This window comes from Macaca thibetana, chromosome 6, assembly GCF_024542745.1.
Source record: "Macaca thibetana thibetana isolate TM-01 chromosome 6, ASM2454274v1, whole genome shotgun sequence".
In the NCBI taxonomy this organism is placed as follows: domain Eukaryota; kingdom Metazoa; phylum Chordata; class Mammalia; order Primates; family Cercopithecidae; genus Macaca; species Macaca thibetana.
The window spans coordinates 106398203-106418065 of NC_065583.1; the positions used below are offsets into that span (position 1 = coordinate 106398203).

Genomic DNA, 19863 nt, shown 5'->3' on the forward strand with positions numbered 1-19863 from the left:
TTGGGCTTTAATACCCTGCCCAAGTCTGCCCCCACCTAAAAGATTCTAATTTCACAGGTCTGGAGTGGGTATCAGTATTTTTAAAACCTCCTCCAGATAACTGCAATGAGCAGCCACTGACCTCTGCAACCTGCTGTTATCAGTTCACTTTTCTTTCCCACCCTCAATTACTGTAGTAATGCATGTTTCCCAGACAGTCCTATTAAAAGAAATACCTGGGATGTGTCTTAAAACTATAGATTCCTGAGCCCCACTCTAGGCTTACTGAATCAGAACCTGCAGCAAATTTTTTTCCAAATGCCTAGGAGAGTCTTATCAGGCAAATGTGAGGAGCATTAATCCAAGTTATGCTGGTCCATTTTCAGTTGGTTAATATGTATTTTATTCATGTATTTAACAACCATTTAATGAGCACCTACTATGTTCCCAACATTTCTTCAGGTGCTAGGAATACAGCAGAGAATAAGACAAAGCTCATGCCCTCAGAGATAGTATGTCTAGGAGCAGAGTAAACAAACAACAATTTAATTTCAGATAGTAATAAGTGCTACAAAGACCACAGAGCAGGAAAAAGGCCAACAGGTGATGTGGAGGTGGGACAGGCCATTGTTCTAAAAAGCGTAGCCAAGGAGGCCCTGTTTTCAAAAAGTCACATCTGAACAGAGAACTGAGTAATAACTGCTTACAAATTCCATTGCAAACACACTTATATAATTTTTATTCTATATGTCTCATGTGTCCTAAATTAGATGGGATTTTCTTTTGGTCAGGAACTGTCTTTTATATTTTTGTACTTTCCCATAGCAACCAGTGTAGCACTATGCACAACCAAGACTCAATGAATCACACTAGAATCAAAAGCATTTCAAGCTTAAATATACTTTTAAAGACAGCCAGCAGAAGATTCAGCAAGTTACCTGCTTGCTAAGCAAAGGAAAATCCAGGGAAACACATTAAATCATCAGATACTCAGTCCAACAATAGACTTCCTGCTTGCTTTCAGTTGCTAGTCATAGTTGCAGATTCTTATCAGAAAGTTTTCAAAACATGCCAAGATCTGGTCGTCTGTGTATAACTTTACACAATGGTGAGATCAGATACTGAGTTTTAATTGTCAATTTCTGCTGGCATACCATCCTGTAATGTAATTTCTTGTTTTTTACTCAGCTTCCCCTCAACTTCTCGTGTTCTGAGTGCCCCCAAAGTGTCATTCAATCCCTATTTCTTTAGGATAATCAGCGAAGTTCTGCAGAAGCCCACTAGATACTATTAAGTCTCTGAAGGCCTAAAGGAGACTTCAATACACTTGCAAATCCTCAGAAGGTTTAGTGAAACCAGTTCAGATGTCTGGGGAAGATTTTTCACAATTCCAGTTTGAGATTCACGTAGCTTTTAGAAAAACTTTCCATTTCTTGCAGGATTCTCTTTTTCTTTAAACGCTTTCTTTGGACCAAAAACAAAGCAATCAATACTGGAAGGCTGGCCCAGGAGCCAACATCATGGGGACATTCCTAACTGAGGAATATCCAGGCAAATATGCTTCATACCAACTCTACAAATGATTTGCTGTTTGACCTGTGCAAGTTACTTCATTGTTTGAACCTTGGGATACTTGGTTATAAAATATGATGTCCTTGTCTCTGATGACACCCAGGATTGTCATAAAGATCAAATGATATTACTGAAAGAAGAGAGCACTTTTTTTTTTTTAGAAGGAGTCTCACTCTGTCACCCAGGCTGGAGTGCAGTGGCGTGATCTCAGCTCACTGCAACATCCGCCTCCCGGGTTCAAGCGATTCTCTTGCCTCAACCTCCCAAGTAGCTGGGATTACAGATGCCCGCCCCCACACGGGCTAATTATTGTATTTTCACTAGAGACTGGGTTTTGCCATGTTGGCCAGCTTGGTCTCAAACTCCTGACCTCAAGTGATCCTCCCACCTCGGCCTTCCAAAGTACTGGGATTACAGGCATGAGCCACTGTGCCCAGTGAAGAGAGCACTTTAAAGCAGGCTAATTGCTATGGCATTACAGCATGCTATTAGTACAGTAAAAGTAATTCACCATGTTCTTATACTCAGTATGATAGGTATTTGCATCCCTTCAGTCTTTCATTTCTGCATGAAACTCAAGAAGTAAAATTCTGCCAGGCACACTCTTCCCCTTGGAGCTGTGTTTCTGATAAGCTCTCCTTATTTCTCTTTGCTTTTTCAATTTTTCCCTCATAGATGTGTTTGAATCACCCTCACTTTTGAGTGCAGTCCTAGAACCGTATCCTCAGTGACTGTTCCCCTTTGGCTGAATTCCTTGTGTATAGCTGCCACTTGGTCCCCAGATTGTCATTTGGCTCCAGTTAGTTGGCTCTTAGTGACTCCAGTCTTTATGTTCTCAGTGCAAGGACTACCTCTGTAACTGGAGTTTCTTGGAGGGCAGGGGCTGTGACTTACACCTCTTTGCATCCTTAGCTCAGGCAATATGTTTTTATTAACTGTCATTTTATTAAATGACTTTTGGAGACTGCACCGGGTTAAACAGCATTCTCTGAAAATTCATGTCTACCTGGAACCTGTGTAAGTGACCTTATTTGGAAATAGGGTTTTTGCCAAGTAATCAAGTTAAAATGAGGTCATACTAGATTAGGGTGGGCCCTAAGTGCAATGACTGGTGTCCTTAAAGAAGAGGTAAATGTGTTTGCAGAGGAGACACAGGAAAAGGTCAGAGACTGGAGTGATGCAGCTGCAAGCCAAGGAATGCCAGGAATTACCAGCAACCACCAGAAGCTAGGAAGGGGCACAGTGGGATCCCAGCCTGCTAACACATTGATTTCAGGCTTCCAGCCTCCAGAGCTGTAAGGAAATACGTTTCCGTTGTTTTAAGTCGTGCAGTCTGTGGTATTTGTTAGGCAGTCCTAGGAGAATAATACAGGAATGCTGAGTGCAATGAGCATGCTTACAGTGTGGCAGAGACCATTCTGGGGCCACTACCATCTTTGGGCAACCCACTTTCAGAAGACCTGCAGGGCTGGTTACAACAAGGTTTTAAGGGATGAAAGAGAGTAACTTGGCCAGGCGTAGTGGCTCACACCTGTAATCCCAGCACTTTGGGAGGCCGAGGCAGGTGGATCACAAGGTCTGGAGTTCAAGACCAGCCTGGCCAATATGGTGAAACCCTGTTTCCACCAAAAATACAAAAATTAGCTGCATGTGCTAGTGTGCACCTGTAGTCCCAGCTACTCAGGAGGTTCAGGCAGGAAAATCGCTTGAACCCAGCAGATGGATGTTGCAGTGAGCCGAGATTGCCTGGATATCTGTTAGGCAGTCCTAGAAGAACAATACAGGAATGCTGAGCGCAATGAGCATGCTTACAGTGTGGCATGCTCACTCCAGCTTGGACTACAGAGCAACTCTGTCTCACCAAAAAAAAAAAAAAAAAAAAAAAAAAAGCATAACAAGGCTGTGAGTAGAAAGGAGAGGGAAACAGCTGGGTATGGTCTGAGCGTATAAAACAATCCAAAACAAAAATTGCAAACTTTTTGATGAATAGGTTTTTAAGAAATAGTTTGCTTTAGGACAAAATAGTTGACTTGGAAGTTGGAAATAGAGGAGCAAGTGAGTGAATGGATATCCACTTTATGACATGATATACGCAAAATAGTAAAATTCACCTCTTTGGGAGGAAGTGCATGTATTTCCTAGCATGGCTTGTTTGAGATGTGTAAGCTGTGGTTAATGATGGCTGATGGTCCCTTTGAATTCCAGTCTTGGAGACCTCAGTGGTTGAGAGCATGGACACCAGACAGACCACCCACTTACCGGCAAGTTATTTCACCTCACCTGCCTCCCTCTCATCATCCGTAAAATCAGAATTAAAATAGCACCTCCCTCATAAAGTTGTGAGGATTGAAAGAGTTAATCTGCATAAATGGCTTAGAACAGTGCACAGGGTGGATAATAGAAGCCTTAGTTGTTTTTACCATCATGACTATCACCATCATCATGTGCAAATGAGGGAGACCCAGGAAGTATAAAGTATTATTCCAGAAAGAGGTGGTCCCACGGGGAGGAAGTGAAGGCAAAGTTGGCCATTTGCTTGAAAGTAAGTCTGTAAAACGAATATTAAAACACTTGCTCTTTGAGCACAGGGAGTTTTTAAAAAGGCGTGGGGGTTGGGGTAGACTCAAAGTCTCTCTACTGCTTTGGGCAGATTCCAGATTCTGAGAGTAAACTATATGGGGACCCATGTGACACTCCCTCTTTGAGATTCACTGGGTCCTAGGTCCTAGGTCCTAGGTCCTACCGACCCAGCTCCCCATCCAACAGCCATGCACACTGCAGGCCCTCAGTCAACACTGGTTGACCAATGAAGTAAGGAACAAACCGACTGGGATTGACTTGTCTGGTGCCACTCCCTGCCCTGAAAGGCAAGCCCTGGGAGCTCCCGGCCCCGAAAGGACGTGGAGCCTGGCGGGAGACTCCTGGAAGTGCGTGAATAGCAAGCAGAGCGTGGCGCGCCCGCTTTACAAGGTTAGCATATTCACAAGAACCCCCTCGGAAGGCCGAGTCCTTGATGGCCAATTGATTAAGTAGCTGTGTGCTTTCTTTCCAGTGCACTTATTTGGTGATCCCGATTGGCGTCCGCACAGCCGCCACCCTCACCCTCGCTTAAGGATAAAAAGCAAACCGATTTGGCATGTAGGCACCGTTTGAAAAACAACTTTGCACTCTAGTTATTGGGCAAAAAGCTCCACCTTCCCACGCTGCTGATAATATTTCTCGCGGCTGCGTGGGACACTCTTCGTCTTACCCATGAGAGCGAGCTGCCTTCTGTCTGGTTGGGCGACTCCCGCAGGGCCCGAGCCTCCGCAGAGCCCGGAGTTCAGGGGAAAAAAGGAGCCGCAGATGTGAGTTTGCTTTGTCACTGCCTTCTGAGCGACTTTGGGCAAGTTACTTATCTCTCCTGACCTCAGATTTCTTGTCTAATGTGGGAGGGAACCGAAGGTGGATGACGCTCCGGGCAGCGGCGGAGAGCCGAGATCACCGCGAGCGCCTGGGAACTTTGTCCGAAGCGCGGCGCGGGGACCGGGAGCGCAGGGCAGGGAGCTCCCTCTGCGGGAGCGCGGCGGCGGTGCTCCTCCTTTCGCCGCACGTCACGGGGGCCGCTCAGCGCTCTCCCACCCTGGGCCGGGATAGAGCGGCTCCCCAGCAGGGCGACGGAGGGGCAGTGCGAGAGCAAGCCGCCGCGGAGAGCCTGGGAGCCCAGAGCGCAGCCCGCGGCCCCCGCCGGGGCGGCCTCCGCAGCCTCGCGGACCCGCGTTCGGGGCTGCGCCGCTCCTTCTCGTAAGTCGACTTGGCTACGCTGGCGAGCGAGGGTCGCCCGGGGCTGGAGATGTTAGCCGGGTCTCAGCCTCGTCTCCGCCCGGGGGTGGCCGGGACGCCCAGACCCTCTGCTCCTCACGACTTTCGTTTTCCCGCCGGGGAAAACTTCGGCGCCGCGTCCCTCTCCAGGCGGCAGGCGGGGGCGCCCTCCCGGAGCCGCGCGGGGACCTGGGCTGAACCCCGGCCTCTCCCCGCGCCTGCGGTAACCCCGGGGCCGGCCAGAGCGCGCGGCGGGCGGACACAGCGTCGCAGGCCAGGTGGGCTACCCGGCGCGCGCGCGCGCCTAGCAGAAGCCGCAACTTCGCGGCTCCCGCAGCAGCCGCCGTCCGCGGCCGGACGCGGGGAAGTTCCCCGAGGCCAGCGCTGGGAAAGGGCGGCGGGCGGCAGGCGCGGAGTGTGTCCTGGATAACGGACGCGGGCCGCGGCGCCGGCTTCCTGGGCTCGCGGGCGGAGCGGAGCCGCCAGGCTGGAGTCGCAGGCGCGCCAGCGCCGGGCTTTCCCGGGACTCTCCCCGAGTGCCAAGAACGCGGCTCGTGGGCGCTCCCTTGCCGGGAGCGGGGGCATCCCGCCGTCCTGGCCCTTCGGGGCCCAGCGCTGCGCAGCCTGGCCCGCGCTGCTGCGGGGCGCAGGGGGCCCGGGGGAACTGCTGAGCCCGGCTTCCCGACGCTCGCTTTTCAGAGCCTCCTGCAGCTTCTCCGCAGCCCTGAACCAGCGGGGACGAGCGATGCTGCCCGAGCCCCCGCCCCTGGGCTTCGGGACAGGGACGCGGGGCGCGTGAAAGGACTGCTCCCGCGGCTTCTGCGCCAGGGCAACTGGGGCTGGAGGGGGCCTCCGAGTCGTTCTTTGGGGGCGGAAGCTGCGGGCCGCGCCTCCCAGGCCGCGCCCTTCCCAGAGACCAGCTTCTGCGCTTTTTAAGGTCAAGTTTTTGTGCCGCAGAGCGGGCCGGGATCGTCCCCCTGCGAGGTGGCGGTGCCTACCACAGAGGGTCGGGAGCCTCTGGGATCCGAGCCGAGAAACTGGACGCTCGAGTCCATTAGCAGTCTGCACGTAGGAAACAGTGCTAGGCAAACGGGGCGAGTGGGTGTTTTGTAAATTTAAGGACTCAGCTTTCCCTGACGGGTAAGTTTTCCGAGTCAAGTAGCCTGAGAAACAGTATACTGTTCTCTTGCTGGGCAGGCAGAGAGGCGATATTGGCCTTGGGGCACTTTTTAAATTCCTTTTTTTTTTTTTTTTCTTTCTTTCTTTCTTTTTTTTTTTTTTTAAGTCTTTAATAATGGAAGAACAGCAAACCAGAATATTAACAGAGTTGGGGATAATATAATGCATTTAATTGTCTCATGTGAGTAGACATAAGTCGCCCTTTTTGATCTTGCATTCATAAAACATGCCCCTATTAAAGCATCAATAAGCCTAAAACATTCTAGAAACTAATAGTTCATTCTGACAGCTTTTGTTGATAGTGTCTTAAGGAAGTAAAATAGTTAAAAGTGAAACATTATAGAGAGCATATCCTATGTTGCACTTTCTAAGGATCCAATTTTGTGAGAGAAATGACCAATTAAAGATGTTGTTGATATATCTCTTTCTGGTATCAGGAGAGAAACAATAGCCAAGGAATTGTGTGGCCGCTGAATTTTCTCTGGGGGTACTGAAAGGAGTTTCCTGCTGTGGGGTGGTGGTGGGATGAGAAGGTTTATACTCTTTGGGGGAAAAAGTTTATACTGATTTGCTAAATGTCACATCTCCTGCACAGAGGTAGGTAGGGGTGAATGGCATAGTCGGGCAATCAGTCAGAGTTGGCACTTTATGGCACCTGGCCAAGTGCCTTCAAGATAAGCAGGCCATAAATACAGGTGCTTCCCAAACTGACTTTGACCTATGGTGGTTTTCCAGGAAGGGAGGGGGAGAGAGCAGGTAGAGGGCCCTGTACCTGACGGTGCTGTTTCTGCCTCACCCTTGACCCACGGTGCTGGGAGCATGACCTGGTGACCTGAGGCTTATCACAGCACCACATAGGAGAGGTAAAACGGAGTCAGCTTCAGGGGATTTCCTTCTTAGGCTACAAGGTGGGAAAAAGCAGTGAGACAGTAAAAATCAGCAAAGCAAGGCTGACAAGTGAGTTCTTCAGTCCACCTGTGTTGAGCACTGGCTGTGAGCCAGGCACATTGGCTGCTGTGAGGCGCGGATGTGCTGCATGCAGCTCACTGCATCTGTGCTGAGGCAGGAGGCCTTGCTGGGGAGATTGAAGGTGGGCTGAGGATGAGTAGGAGCTGTGTAAACTAAGCAGCCGTGGGGGACGGGAGAGGTGAGAAGGGGGAGTATTCCCACCCAAGGGAATGGTGTGTGCTGAGACCAGAGGAGAGGAGAGCCTGAGAGTTGGAAGAAAAGACAGGTTCAGTATGACCTGAGGGGAGGATGGAGAATGGCACCGGGGAGGCCAGCAGGTACCAGGGCCAGGTGGTGCCAAGGGGCATTGTGGCGAGTGGATCCTCAGGACAGTTTCACACCTGATAGTATGCAGATGAGATATGGATTAAAAACAAAACAAAACTCCAGCTGTGGCGTGGAGAATGGACGTGAGGAGCCCGTAAGCAGACAGGGCTGGCTCAGAGGGTGCAGGAAGCCTGGCAGTTGAGGCTGAGGTCGTGCCAGTAGGGATGACACAGTGGGCAGATTCAAGGCTGGCTGTGGAGTGACTTGGGGCTGAGTTTTGTGTAGGGTGTGAGAATGCAGCGTGACTCCCTCTAAGCTTGGGTGCTGCTATTTACAGAAACAGGGAACATCGGAGGAGGAAAGACAAGTTTGGTTTTATTGAGTCTGGGCAGCTTTCGAGGCTCCCGAGTGGAATGGCTTCCCAAGTGGCCACATAGCGCACTCGCTGGCTGACTCTCCAAAGATGGTGGTCATCTGTACCAGGGCTGGGGTCTGAATCCTGGGGTGGATGGGGTCGGGGGCGAGGCGATGGTGGCTGAGGACCGGAAGGTGCTCCCAGAGTGAGAGGTGGGACAGAGGGCTAGGTACTTTAAGATGAGGGAGCCTTAGACATATGGGAATGTGATGCAGTGAGTTAGAAAGAGAAGCTGAACACACAGGATGTCTGGATCCCCTCCCCCTTGGATTGTGATGGTATTTTGATATCAAGCTTATATAATACAAGCTATCAACATCTTATAGAAACTGTTTTACCGTATGACTGTGAGTGATTTACTTCACAGATCATACAAATGTAATGTTTAGGAGAAACATGGATGATAATCACGCTACAGAGGTGCAGCATGGCTAAGAGCAAGGCCTCTACAGTGAGACTGCTGAGCTCCTGGATCTGACTCTGTCACTCGCTAGCTTAGGACCAGGCCCAAGCTTCCTGACCTTCCTGTCTGTGTTTCCTGGTCTCTGAAATGACACCACACCTAAGGGGTACGTGCTCTACAGTACCTCCTTGTGGGCTGTTGTAAGGATTGCCTGTGTGCATTATGCAAGCACAATGTGTACATCATGTGTGCCTTATGCCTAGCACATAGTAAGTGCTCAGTAAACCTTCGTCCTGGCGGTGTTATTATCATGATGCCATTTCAATCATTCCTGGTTGTAGAATGTGAAACCTAGAGAATGTTGAGAACCTGTCCAAGGCCATACAGCCAAACTGTGGCTACGTTAAGGCCAGGGTCCCATTTGCCTGACTCACAGGCAAGGCATCTTCCACTTAATGTGTCAACAAGTGTCAGGTGTTCGATGCTGTATAAAATTAACTGTAATAAAAGGATCCAGTCACTGCTTGCCAGAGTGTAGTGAAGCAAAGCAAATAACATCAACATTGAGGCTTATAGACCTTTCTCAAGCAACTTAGAGATGTATGTTTTGTATTAATTTGCATTACTTTGCATGTCATTTACATGCATTCCCATATGCTTGTAATTTTCCTAGTGAGATCTAAAGACTGAAGCTTCAAGTATATAAGAGAAAAGAAAATTAATCAGGAATTGAATGCAGCCGTTTCCATCCTAATAGATCTCTGGGATGGTGGGCTCAGTGTGGGCATTTAGAGACAGGATTGGATCAGTATTTACTATTGTAGATGTGGGGAGCCAGATATCATTTGATAAAGGTAGCTCACAACTTAGTATGTTATGAAGCTTGATCTGCTGAACATAACAGAAAAATACAGGCAAAGTGGAAGACCAGAGGAAAAATGTCTACTATATAAAGATTCCAGAAAATGAAGCAGAAACAGAAGTCTGCTTTACGAAGCTGAACTCATAAGAAACACTAAGGGGCATAAAGGAAAGATTGAACTTCTGCTAAGCGATATGAAATGTTAGAAAGAACATAATCTTAACCACAAATGTGTGAGGCTTCAAAACCAGTAAATTTTTCCCAATGTGGATTTACTGAGAAACGGGCCATCGGGTCTTAGTGGAATCTTAGAACTACAGAGTATTAAAAAAAAAACTACAATTTTGTTACTTAGAGCAGCGGTTCTCAAAGTGTGGCCTCAGGACCATCTACGTCAGCATCCCCTGGGAACCTGTGAGGCTCAGCAATTTGTGCTTTAATAAGTTCTTTAAATATTTAGAGCCAGCTTTCACTCCTCTATTGAGTCGTTACTTCTTCAGCCTTAGCCTTTCCACGTCCCTCTTGTGGTCGCTAGCTTCTCACTGGGCTGCTTAACTTCCATCAGTTATGATTCCAGCAGACGGGTGTAGCCAGACACAAACTCATTTCTCAGGGTGTCTGCTCAGGACAGAGCAGAGTGGGGTGGTCCCTTCCTCTGTCCCAAGGTCTAAACTGTGGAAATGCTTTCCTCTTTGGGTGGTACTATTCATAGAAACAGGGATTCGCACTCTGCATTCAGCTGTCTCATTCTGCAGCTTTGTGGTTTGCATGCTGTCCAGGACCACGATGGTTTTGTTTTTGTTTTTGTTTTTGTTTTGCTGCATTTTGTTTTCTTTTGACAGTCTCGAACCAAACTGTGACTCATGCCAAACGTACGGTCAGCCAAAACGCTAAACTATCCTCTAGAGATGCTCCTGTCCAACCACGTTTCTCCGCAAACCACAATTCTCCATGAACCACGTTTCTCCATTAACAAATACAGTTAATTTTTTGCACATGTTAGTTTTGTACTTTTCTCTGTTAAAATTCATCTTACTAGATCCAAGTAATCTGCTTGGTTCCTATTTCTGTCATTTTCCATATAAGCTGAGTCTCACCTTTGTGTCCTTTGCCAATTTGGCTACTGATATCCTGGTTGAGGAGTTAATAATAACGTGAGCATCTTTGTTAGAGGCCTTCCTCACAGTTAATGAGGCTCAAAAACGTAGCATCTTTTGCAATCCTTCTGGGTTAACGTCAGAGGAATACTTGTCATCAGTCCCATCATTGTTTGCATTTAAATGACTGTTGTTCTAAAGTCCTCCCGCACATGGTTTCTCTTTATAGGGCCCATGTTCTAGAACTGCATCCTCGGTCTCTGTCCCAGTACAGACGTCTATAGCACCTCCTCAGTAACTGACGGTGATGCTCCTTTCCCTATGCTGTTTATACCATCAGCCTGGGGTTTTCATTGGAGGTGACACAAAGGTAAGTTTCAGTTTATTTATAGTCAGATTAAGATGAATTCAGAAGCTTCAAAATAATAGGAAGCAAAAATTGTGCCTTGTAATTTCTCTCTGCTTTACCTACCTCCCCCAAGCTCCAAAACCTAAGAGTTTTGTGCTAAAGTCTAGATTTAACCAAGAGATTCAGGTTATTTAATTTAAAAAAAAACCTAAAATGTTGCTCATACATGATTCTTAAAGGAGTACAATTAGGTAATATAATTGCAGAAAATCATTTTTAAAGGCAAAAGGCAGAACAACTCTGTGGCAGGAGTGCTTTTAGCCATGGTTTCTAGAGCATGAAAAATTACCTAGAGTCCTAAACTGTTATATCATGATCCTTATCCAATCCTAGTCAAGCCTCCCCCAAACCCCACCCACAGTAAAATTCCAGCCTTAAACCAAACCTCAACATCTCAATAAAATCCAGCCGCTCTCCTCCTCCAAGATGCTCCAAAATGCTTCCAAACCTCTTTTGATGCCATGTGCTGCCCTGCCATAGTAAGCAAATCAACAATAGATAAATAAAATTGAAAAAGCACCTGGTGATAATAAAGTTCTCTATAGTCTCAAGTAAATCTCTATTGTAGGAAAGCAAAAATTTGCCTCTACACTCTTACAGTTTTTCAGCTGGGCCTGAGAATTAACTTGGCATAAGAAATATCAACAGGAGAAAAGCACACACATTTATTTAATAAAAGTTTTATGGGACAGGGGAACCCTCATAAGGAAATGAAGCCCCAGAGATGCAGTGAGAATCAAACACTTATATAGTGGATTGGAGAAAGAGTAGGAAATTATGAAAATGTAGCAAGGCAAAAAGAGGCCTGGGCTAGGGTAGTTAACTGGGAGAAGCGGGTAGGAGGATAAGGGTTGTGTAACAAAATTTGTACAAATTTTTCTCGGCCACAACTTTCTGTCCTTGACAAGACTGTTAAGGAGACTGTCTGTCAGCATTGTCATTTCACGTAAGGATTTCATCTCCTGCTTTTAAGAAACAGCACGAAGGGCAGAATGGTCTTGTACCTGTTATTTTTCAAGTACCCTTAATTCAAAAGTCAATATCACAGCGAGATATTTTGGAGTGGCATATTCTTAACTCCTTCCCCAGGAATCTTCTGTGCTTCCAGCTCTTCTCTTCTTTTCATTTCCCTCCCCTGTGCAACCCCATCTTCTCTTGTTGGTCTTCTGGGCTTTCTTCTAATCTAGTTAAGGGGAAAACTGGCAAGGATGACCCTTTGGCAAGAATTGCTTCTTGGCTGTGCCCGGGCTTGTCCAGTCAGCCTGTCTGCTCTTGGGTAGGTTAGACCTGTTTCCAGGAGTCCGCAAGCCCTGACATTTCTCATGGTCATCTGCAAGATCTGGACAGTCCACTCGAGAGCAGCTCGTTCAGACGGCAGCAGAGGGTGGACAGTTCAGCCCAGGACCAGAAGGAACAACACCTCGCAGAGTTCCTGTGCTTTCCAAGGCCCCTTTTTTCCTTCCTTCTCCTGCTGTCTGTGTCACTGCAGCATATTTGCAATATTTGTGCTGTGTCCTTTCTCTACAGCCCCACATTCTACCTCAGTGGAACAAGGAGGAGCTCATTCTGCCCAGCCATCACCTTCTACCAGGTTCCTTCTTCCTTTAGCCTTTCCAGCAACCCTCTTGCCCTCCTCTGAGGCTGGCAAGTTCAGACAGACATATACGGCAGATGTGTCAGAAGAAAGAAATGGAATGATACACAAGGTAGACACCAATTAGGTTGCAAAGTTACAATGTGAAAAAAACATTAATAGAATGATTGTAGAGCTGAAAGATGGGATGCAGAACTGGAGAAGAGATCCTCAGAAAGGAAGAACATCATTTCAACTGATGTTGACCATTGAATCGAACATCTATCGTTGAATTGAACATCAATTCAACATCATGGCAAGAAAATCCCTGAATTTAAAAAAAAAAAAAAAAATCCAAATGCTAGCTAGTGACTTGTCTTTTCCGGAAAATTTCTATAGAAAAGAAATTCAAATGTGAATGTGACAAAATAACTGGGATTTCTTGGATTGTGTTATCAGTTACCTAGGACCTCACTGTTTATTTCTCTCTGCATTTGTGCAGGCAGTAGAGTTTCTAGTTGCATCTCTCCAGAATCTAACACAGTGCCTCCCTGACACATGGCAAGCGCACAGTAAATGTTTGTGGGATGGATGGGCAACCAGGATAGAAATTGGATATCTAAGAACATAAGGTTTATATAGGGGATATTCTCAAAAGAGTGAGGGCAGGAACTCAAACAGGTATTTGTACACCCATGTTCATAGCAGCATTATTTGCAATAGCTGAAAGGATGGAAGTGAAGCAAGTATCCACTGACAGATGAATGGATGACCAAAATGTAATGTATACATACAATGGAATATTATTTAGTCTTAAAAAGGAAAGAAATTTTGACACACACTACAACATGGATGAACCTCGAAGACATGTTAAGCAAAATAGGCCAGTCAAATATTGGACAAATATTGTATGATTCCTATGATACAGATGCCTAGAGTAATCAAATTTGTAGAGACAGAAAGTAGAATGGTGGTTGGCAGGGCGCAGAAGCAGGAGACTGTGGGGTTAGTGTTTAATTTGTATAGAGTTTCAGTTCGGGAAGATAAACATGTTCTGTGGACGGATCGTGGTGATGGTTGCACAACAATATGAATGTACTTAATGCCACTGAACTGTACACTTAAAATTGACTAAAGTGGTATATGTTATGTATATTTCACCACCATAATAGAAAAAAAAGAATATGTTCATCAACTAATTCATAAATAAGAAACAAGAAAAGTTATTTTTACAACAAAGAAGTGAACCAGATAATACTTGGAAAGTATAGGTTATAGCAAGAAGACAGCAATGACACTAGACCTAAAAAATATTCAAAACTGTGCTACTAAAAATGTGTTGCCTGAATCCTAATATGAGGCAGAGATTTAAAGCACTTTCATTCTGTCCTCTCCCCACTATCCCTGTGATTCTCTTTTTTAAAAAAATCCATTTTTATTTTGAAAATATGTCAAACCTGAAGAAAAATTGTAAAAATAGTACAAGTGGGCCCTTGTCTGATTCTTCCTTGACCATGAGAATCGTGGAAGCCTTTGATGTTTCTGCACCAGTCTACCCAGCGGAAATCCGTGGCTGTTGCCTTTGGAGATGGTGTCTGAGTGCGGGAGTACACGTAGCATGCTGAAGCTGAAGCCCAGTCCTTGTTTACAGAATGGCCACTGGTCAATGACACTGGGCTGCTTCAAATACTTTTGATCCCTTACCATCATCCAGCCCTGTGCCAGGCTGTTTTTCCTGCCAAAATGTGCCCAGTGCATTAGCTCATTTAGTCATCATGGTAACCATGTGAGTCAGTGCCCTTGTTCCTCTTTCACAGATGAGGAGGCGGAAGGCTACTAGGTTAATGACATCTTATTAGCAGCAGACTCAGGACTTCAGTTCAGAACCATTAGCTTTAAATTCTAAACCTGTATGATGTACACAGAAGTAAAGCAGGGGCCGGGCGCGGTGGCTCACGCCTGTAATCCCTGCACTTTGGGAGGCCGAGGCGGGCGGATCACGAGGTCAGGAGATCGAGACCATCCTGGCTAACACGGTGAAACCCCGTCTCTACTAAAATACAAAAAATTAGCCGGGCGCGGTGGCGGGCGCCTGTAGTCCCAGCTACTCGGGAGGCTGAGGCAGGAGAATGGCGCGAACCCGGGAGGCGGAGCTTGCAGTGAGCCGAGATGGTGCCACTGCACTCCAGCCTGGGCGACAGAGTGAAGACTCCGCCTCAAAAAAAAAAAAAAAAAAAAAAAAAAAAAAGAAGTAAAGCAGGAAGGTAACATGGAGGGGGTCCAGTGTGGGGCAGAAAGAAGAGGAATGGGGTCAGGCAGCAACTGGAGGGAAAAGGGGCACATTCAGGGGTGGCTCAGAACTATTCAACATGGTACTTGTTGAGTTGATATCTACATGATGCTGATGGCTATTTGTTGAAAGCAGGTTCCAAAGTCCTGTGGTTCATAACACGTTCTCAAGAAGACAGCCCACCTGCAAGGTGACCTTCAGGGATTATGTGACCTGTCCCCTGCCTATGACTAGAAACCATACACAGAGGAGGTTTGCCATAAGCTAAAGAGTGCTTAACTGAGGCATGGCGAGCAGACTGCACAGTTCTTGCCAACATCAGAGTTAATTTGGTAAATCTTGGCATCTGCTTTCCTTCAGATGTTTACCTAAAGCCTCCATCTGCCTCTAAATGTAGATGGATGAGAAGTTCAGTATCATTTAAGACACATTATTTTGCACTTGGCTATATATAGGAAGGTACTGTTGTGTAAGGAGCCACTTTAATCTGATTTAAATTTAATTTGGCTCCTGGACGTGCGTATATATATGTTAGTTAAGCATTTCCTTTTCCTACGGTCATCTTTCAAAGTGCACGTTACTTAAACATATAAGGGCTTACTTTTCTCATATAACAAGAATTCAAAGTGGGTGTTTGCTGGCGTTGGTTCAGTAGCTTGAGGATATGGGGGCTGAGGTATCCTGATATCTCTGATATTCTCTTGGTCTGTTCCTCATGGTCTCAAGGTGGGTGCTGCAACTCTAGCCATCATGTTGGAGTTCCAGGCAGAAAAGTGGAAGAAGAAGAAGAAAAGAAAGAACAAAATGGCATACCTCCTACCTGAATCAGGCCCCTTTAGGAAAACTTTCCCAAAATCCCACATTATATTTTATTCCTATACAATAGAAGTTAGAGAAAAGTCTTTTCAAGAGATGTGTTTCTACCACCAACAATATAGGGTTCTCTTAGTAAAGAAGAGAGGATGGATGTTGGAAGGCAACTGACTCTCTACCAGAGCCATATATAAAAACCCTTACCTATGGATCTGTTTCTGGATTTTATCCCACAGATCTCTCTTTATGCTGGCACCAGACCATACTGTTTTAACATCATAATCTGTTGGAAAATCTGAGGAGTCTGGTTTTTACTTTTGCCTTGTATACAGTTGACATATATAAGTTGGCTTAGACTCTTAGTAAACTAAACAGTCTTTTTACTTTTTATTAACCTGAAATAAAACCTACATATTGAAAAAGACCTGTTAACTTAATTAAAACCATCGCTAGAAGGGATCCTTGTAGGAGATGGCGGTTGGAGAGCTTTCTGGAATCATTTCTACATTTGACTTTTCGTAGGTTGAAATCTCAGCTTTTGAAATTCCTATTGTGGCAGAATTTTCCCAAGCACTGCAAATTTTTATTTCTTCCATCCTTTTAACTTAATTTTTGAATTCCTGAGTCTTAATTTTATTGTGTCTAATATGCACACAAGATCTGAGAGCAATATGTACATTTTAAGCCAAGAAACACACAGATCTTAGCTAAATGATGAAGTCATGCCAAGAGCTGCCAGTCCTGAGTTTTTCAGTGGAAGTGCAGAAGCATGTTGAAGTCTCCAGCTGGGCTTCCCACCATATTGGAAGAACCCAGGAAACAAACAAGCAAGCTCTTCTCCTGACTTAAAACTCAGGGTTTTAAGGGTGATGATTTTAAACTCAGGGTGTCTAATCCATTCATGAAGAGTGTGGTCTGGCCTCAGGCCATTTCTAACATCAATACCCTTGATTTGGCCAGGTGTGGTGGCTCATGCCTGTAATCCCAGCACTTTGGGAGGCTGAGCTGGGTGGATCACAAGGTCAGGAGTTCGAGACCACCCTAGCTAACACGGTGAAACCCTGTCTCTACTAAAAACACAAAAAAATTAGCCTTCAGTACTGGGGGTAAAGTAGTGAGTGAGGCCTTCACAGACCTTAGCCGGGCAAGGTGGCGGGCGCCTGTAGTCCCAGCTACTTGGGAGGCTGAGGCAGGAGAATGATGTGAACCCAGGAGGCGGAGCTTGCAGTGAGCCAAGATCATGCCATTGCACTCCGGCCTAGACTACAGAGCAAGACTCTGTCTCAAAAAAAAAAAACAAACCCTTGATTCACGTCTGTTTATCCCTGTGCTGCCTCTGTGATGGACATTGGAGATTCTGCTTTAAATGCACATGTAGAAATCAGTTACCCATACCTCTTCAGCTAGTCATGGAATCTTTGAGGAATTAGTTTTGGCCAGTTAAAAAATATGGAGTTAGCCATATAATACCAAAATAAATGCTTCCAAAAATTTCTGAGGGGGAAAAAAGCATACCATGTAGATATTAGATGGAGAAAGTTATTTTCTTTTTAGTACAATAAATATACATTTTCAAAAATAGACATGTTTTTCAATTCAGTTTTTCTACTTCATAGAAAAAGAAGTCAAAATATTCTCAACCCATATTTTTAACTTAGAACCTGGAACATAAAATGTAGTTTGGCTTTATGTTGTGTCAAGCTAAGTAAGAAGGGCAGAGAAGATGGGGATCCCAAGAAGGAATGAAACCTCTTTGTTTGATAAAGCTTGAGAGGCAAAGATCTAATGCATTCATTCATTCACCCCTTTTTCATAATCCTTTACATCTAAAAAGAAGCAAACATTTCATGTGAGCTTTTTCATCAAACTGAAATTTGAAGGCATAACTATTTTTGAAATTCACCATCTTCTGATATTTTTTAGAATTTTCTTTAGAGAAAAACTGTTAATGTTTTACTCCCTGTTGAGGGTCACAATCTATTACAAAACAAAAACTTTTTCATTCAGTTTCATTGTATGTGGCCCTTTACACTTCCTGCTAAAGACTTTTTAGCCATGTAGCTTTGCCCAGCTAGATACACACACAATCAGCTTTTGATATTTGCCCTGTGGACCAGATGAAATAAAGCCCAGAATCAAGTCTACTGTTTCCCAATTGGTGTGACCGTGGCTGAATTCTGTGCTTTTGTTGTTGTTGTTGTTGTTACATCGCTACAGCCCAGATTTCCAATGACCTTGAGAGGTCTATGCCTGAGTATATACATCTTGATGTGGGTTGCTCATTTCCCATGTAATCTTACAGGTCCCTTATTTCTGCCCAAATGTGAGAGGATCCAGTAAAGTTTCTAGCTAGAAGAATTATAATCTATAGAGGTGGTTGATAGAATTATTTTCATGCTCAGTGTTTTCCTTTAAGTCTCTATTCTCCAAATCTTGCAGGTAAAGTAGTCCTTTATTTAAAGAAGATGATGACGTTCATAATTGCAGGCCTAGAGAGAAAGCTGTCAGTCGTCATACATTCCGCAGGGACATCAAACAGAGCTCCTTTAGATGAGGGCATCCCAATGCACTGAGCTGAGCCAGTCTCATTGATGTTTGATTTGAGTGACAGAACACTGGCAAAGGCCCTGTATGAGTGTGTGTTGGTGTATTCACATTACTGCAGAATTCTCAGTACTGCTTTGTGGGTTACATGGTCCTTAGGGATGACTTTGCCAAACAGGGATGCAAGAACAAGTCATTGTAGTTTTGCAATATCTGGAGAATTGCCCGTAAAAGATAATGAACTTATGGGAAAAGTTTATAGCTTTTGCAACACATAAACTTACAGACCGTGTTTAGCCAGTTGTAACTCTGCATGAAACTAGTTGTATGTGCTCTTGGCTGTCTTTTAAATAAATTTTTTGGTTATTAATCTTTTGAAAAATATCGAGCATACTGGGGAGAAAAACAACTATAAAGATTAATTACATTGCTTCCTATCTCTCAAAATCCAAGACAGGTGTATGTCTACATAATTCTGAAACTTTAGGAACAATTTATACTCCAGATATTAACAAAAAAGAATGCTGTCAAGTAGTGAAAACCCAATAATAATTAGAATGTCAGAATGAAGAGAATAATGAACATACTGTTTTAGAAAAGTAAAACCAACTTATAACATGTTGACTCTTTCTCAGTTTTCCTAAGAAACCATTCCTCTTGTGGAGGTCCTCGTACCTGACATTTGCATACCAAAGTTGTCTTTTTCCCCATGGCTTTCACATGCATTACATCATAAGACTTTCACAATTGCACTGTGGGATAGAAAAAACATTATCCCATTTAACACATGGGAAAGAAAGACTTGCCAAGATTAAGTGATATGCTAGTGTCACTTGAAGAATTTTTGGTGGCAGAGCCTAGACTAGAGCTTCGGTCTTCTGACTCTGCCCCATTGAGCAACTACCCTGTGCCAGGTATGGATGTCTTCAGTGCTGGGGGTAAAGTAGTGAGTGAGGCCTTCACAGACCTTATGTTTCTGTCTCAAGACAGGTAATAAACAAGTGAAGTAACTATTCCTTGTAGCAAGTGCTCAGAAGAAAACAAGGAGTGTGATAGGAGAGAGATTTAAGAAGGGTTAATCTGGGAGGCGGAGGTTGCAGTGAGCCGAGTTCGCACCACTGCACTCCAGCCTGGGCGGCAGTGCGAGACTCTTTCAAAAACAAAAGAGTTATCAGAGAGGACCTGAGGAAAATCTATTTCTTTTCCTGGAGCACCTGGTCATGCCAGGATCCAGGATAAGTAGTCTAGACATGAGAACAGGAGGTGCAAAGGTCCTGAGGCAAGGAAGAGACTAGGATGTTCTAGGAACTTTTAGAAGGCTGGTGTTGCTTAGAGTTTTATGAGAAAGACAGAGTAGAATAAGATGAACGTGTAGAGTAAGGCAGCCATGGGAACTGCCTGAGCCGTTATGGCCATGAAAAGCATTTCTTGTTTTATTCTACGTGACGTGAAATCCCAGTGAAGGGTTTTAGATGTAGGGAGTGGGATTAGGGAGGGCCAGTGATCTGATTTGTATGTTTAAAAAATCATTTTGGCTACAGTACAGAGAATGGATTAGAGGAAAGCAAGGGAAGCCAGGTAAGGTTATTTTGTATCTAGGCAAGAGTTGATGCTTGGATTAGAGTGGTTCCCATGGAGTGGAAAGAGGTGG

General features: G+C 45.0%; 1 protein-coding gene across 10 annotated transcripts in view; it reads left to right on the forward strand.

Moving 5' to 3' along the window:
- Positions 1-4088: 4088 nt before the first annotated feature.
- Positions 4089-19863, forward strand: part of GCNT4 (glucosaminyl (N-acetyl) transferase 4) — a 29708-nt gene continuing 13933 nt past the window's right edge. The window contains exons 1-4 of one of the 10 annotated variants that reach the window (XR_007726637.1): positions 5566-5630; positions 8589-8790; positions 10813-10953; positions 12520-14795. Coding sequence is in view for 2 of the 10 variants with exons in the window: in XM_050794476.1 (XP_050650433.1) it covers positions 4804-4898 (95 nt within the window). In the remaining 8 variants the exon portion in view is untranslated. Of the gene's footprint in view, positions 4522-4546; positions 4899-5176; positions 5335-5525; positions 5631-6355; positions 6493-8588; positions 8791-10812; positions 10954-12519; positions 14796-19863 lie in introns of those variants that run through there. The other 9 variants (XR_007726638.1, XM_050794477.1, XM_050794476.1 and 6 more) reach the window with 9 other exon arrangements.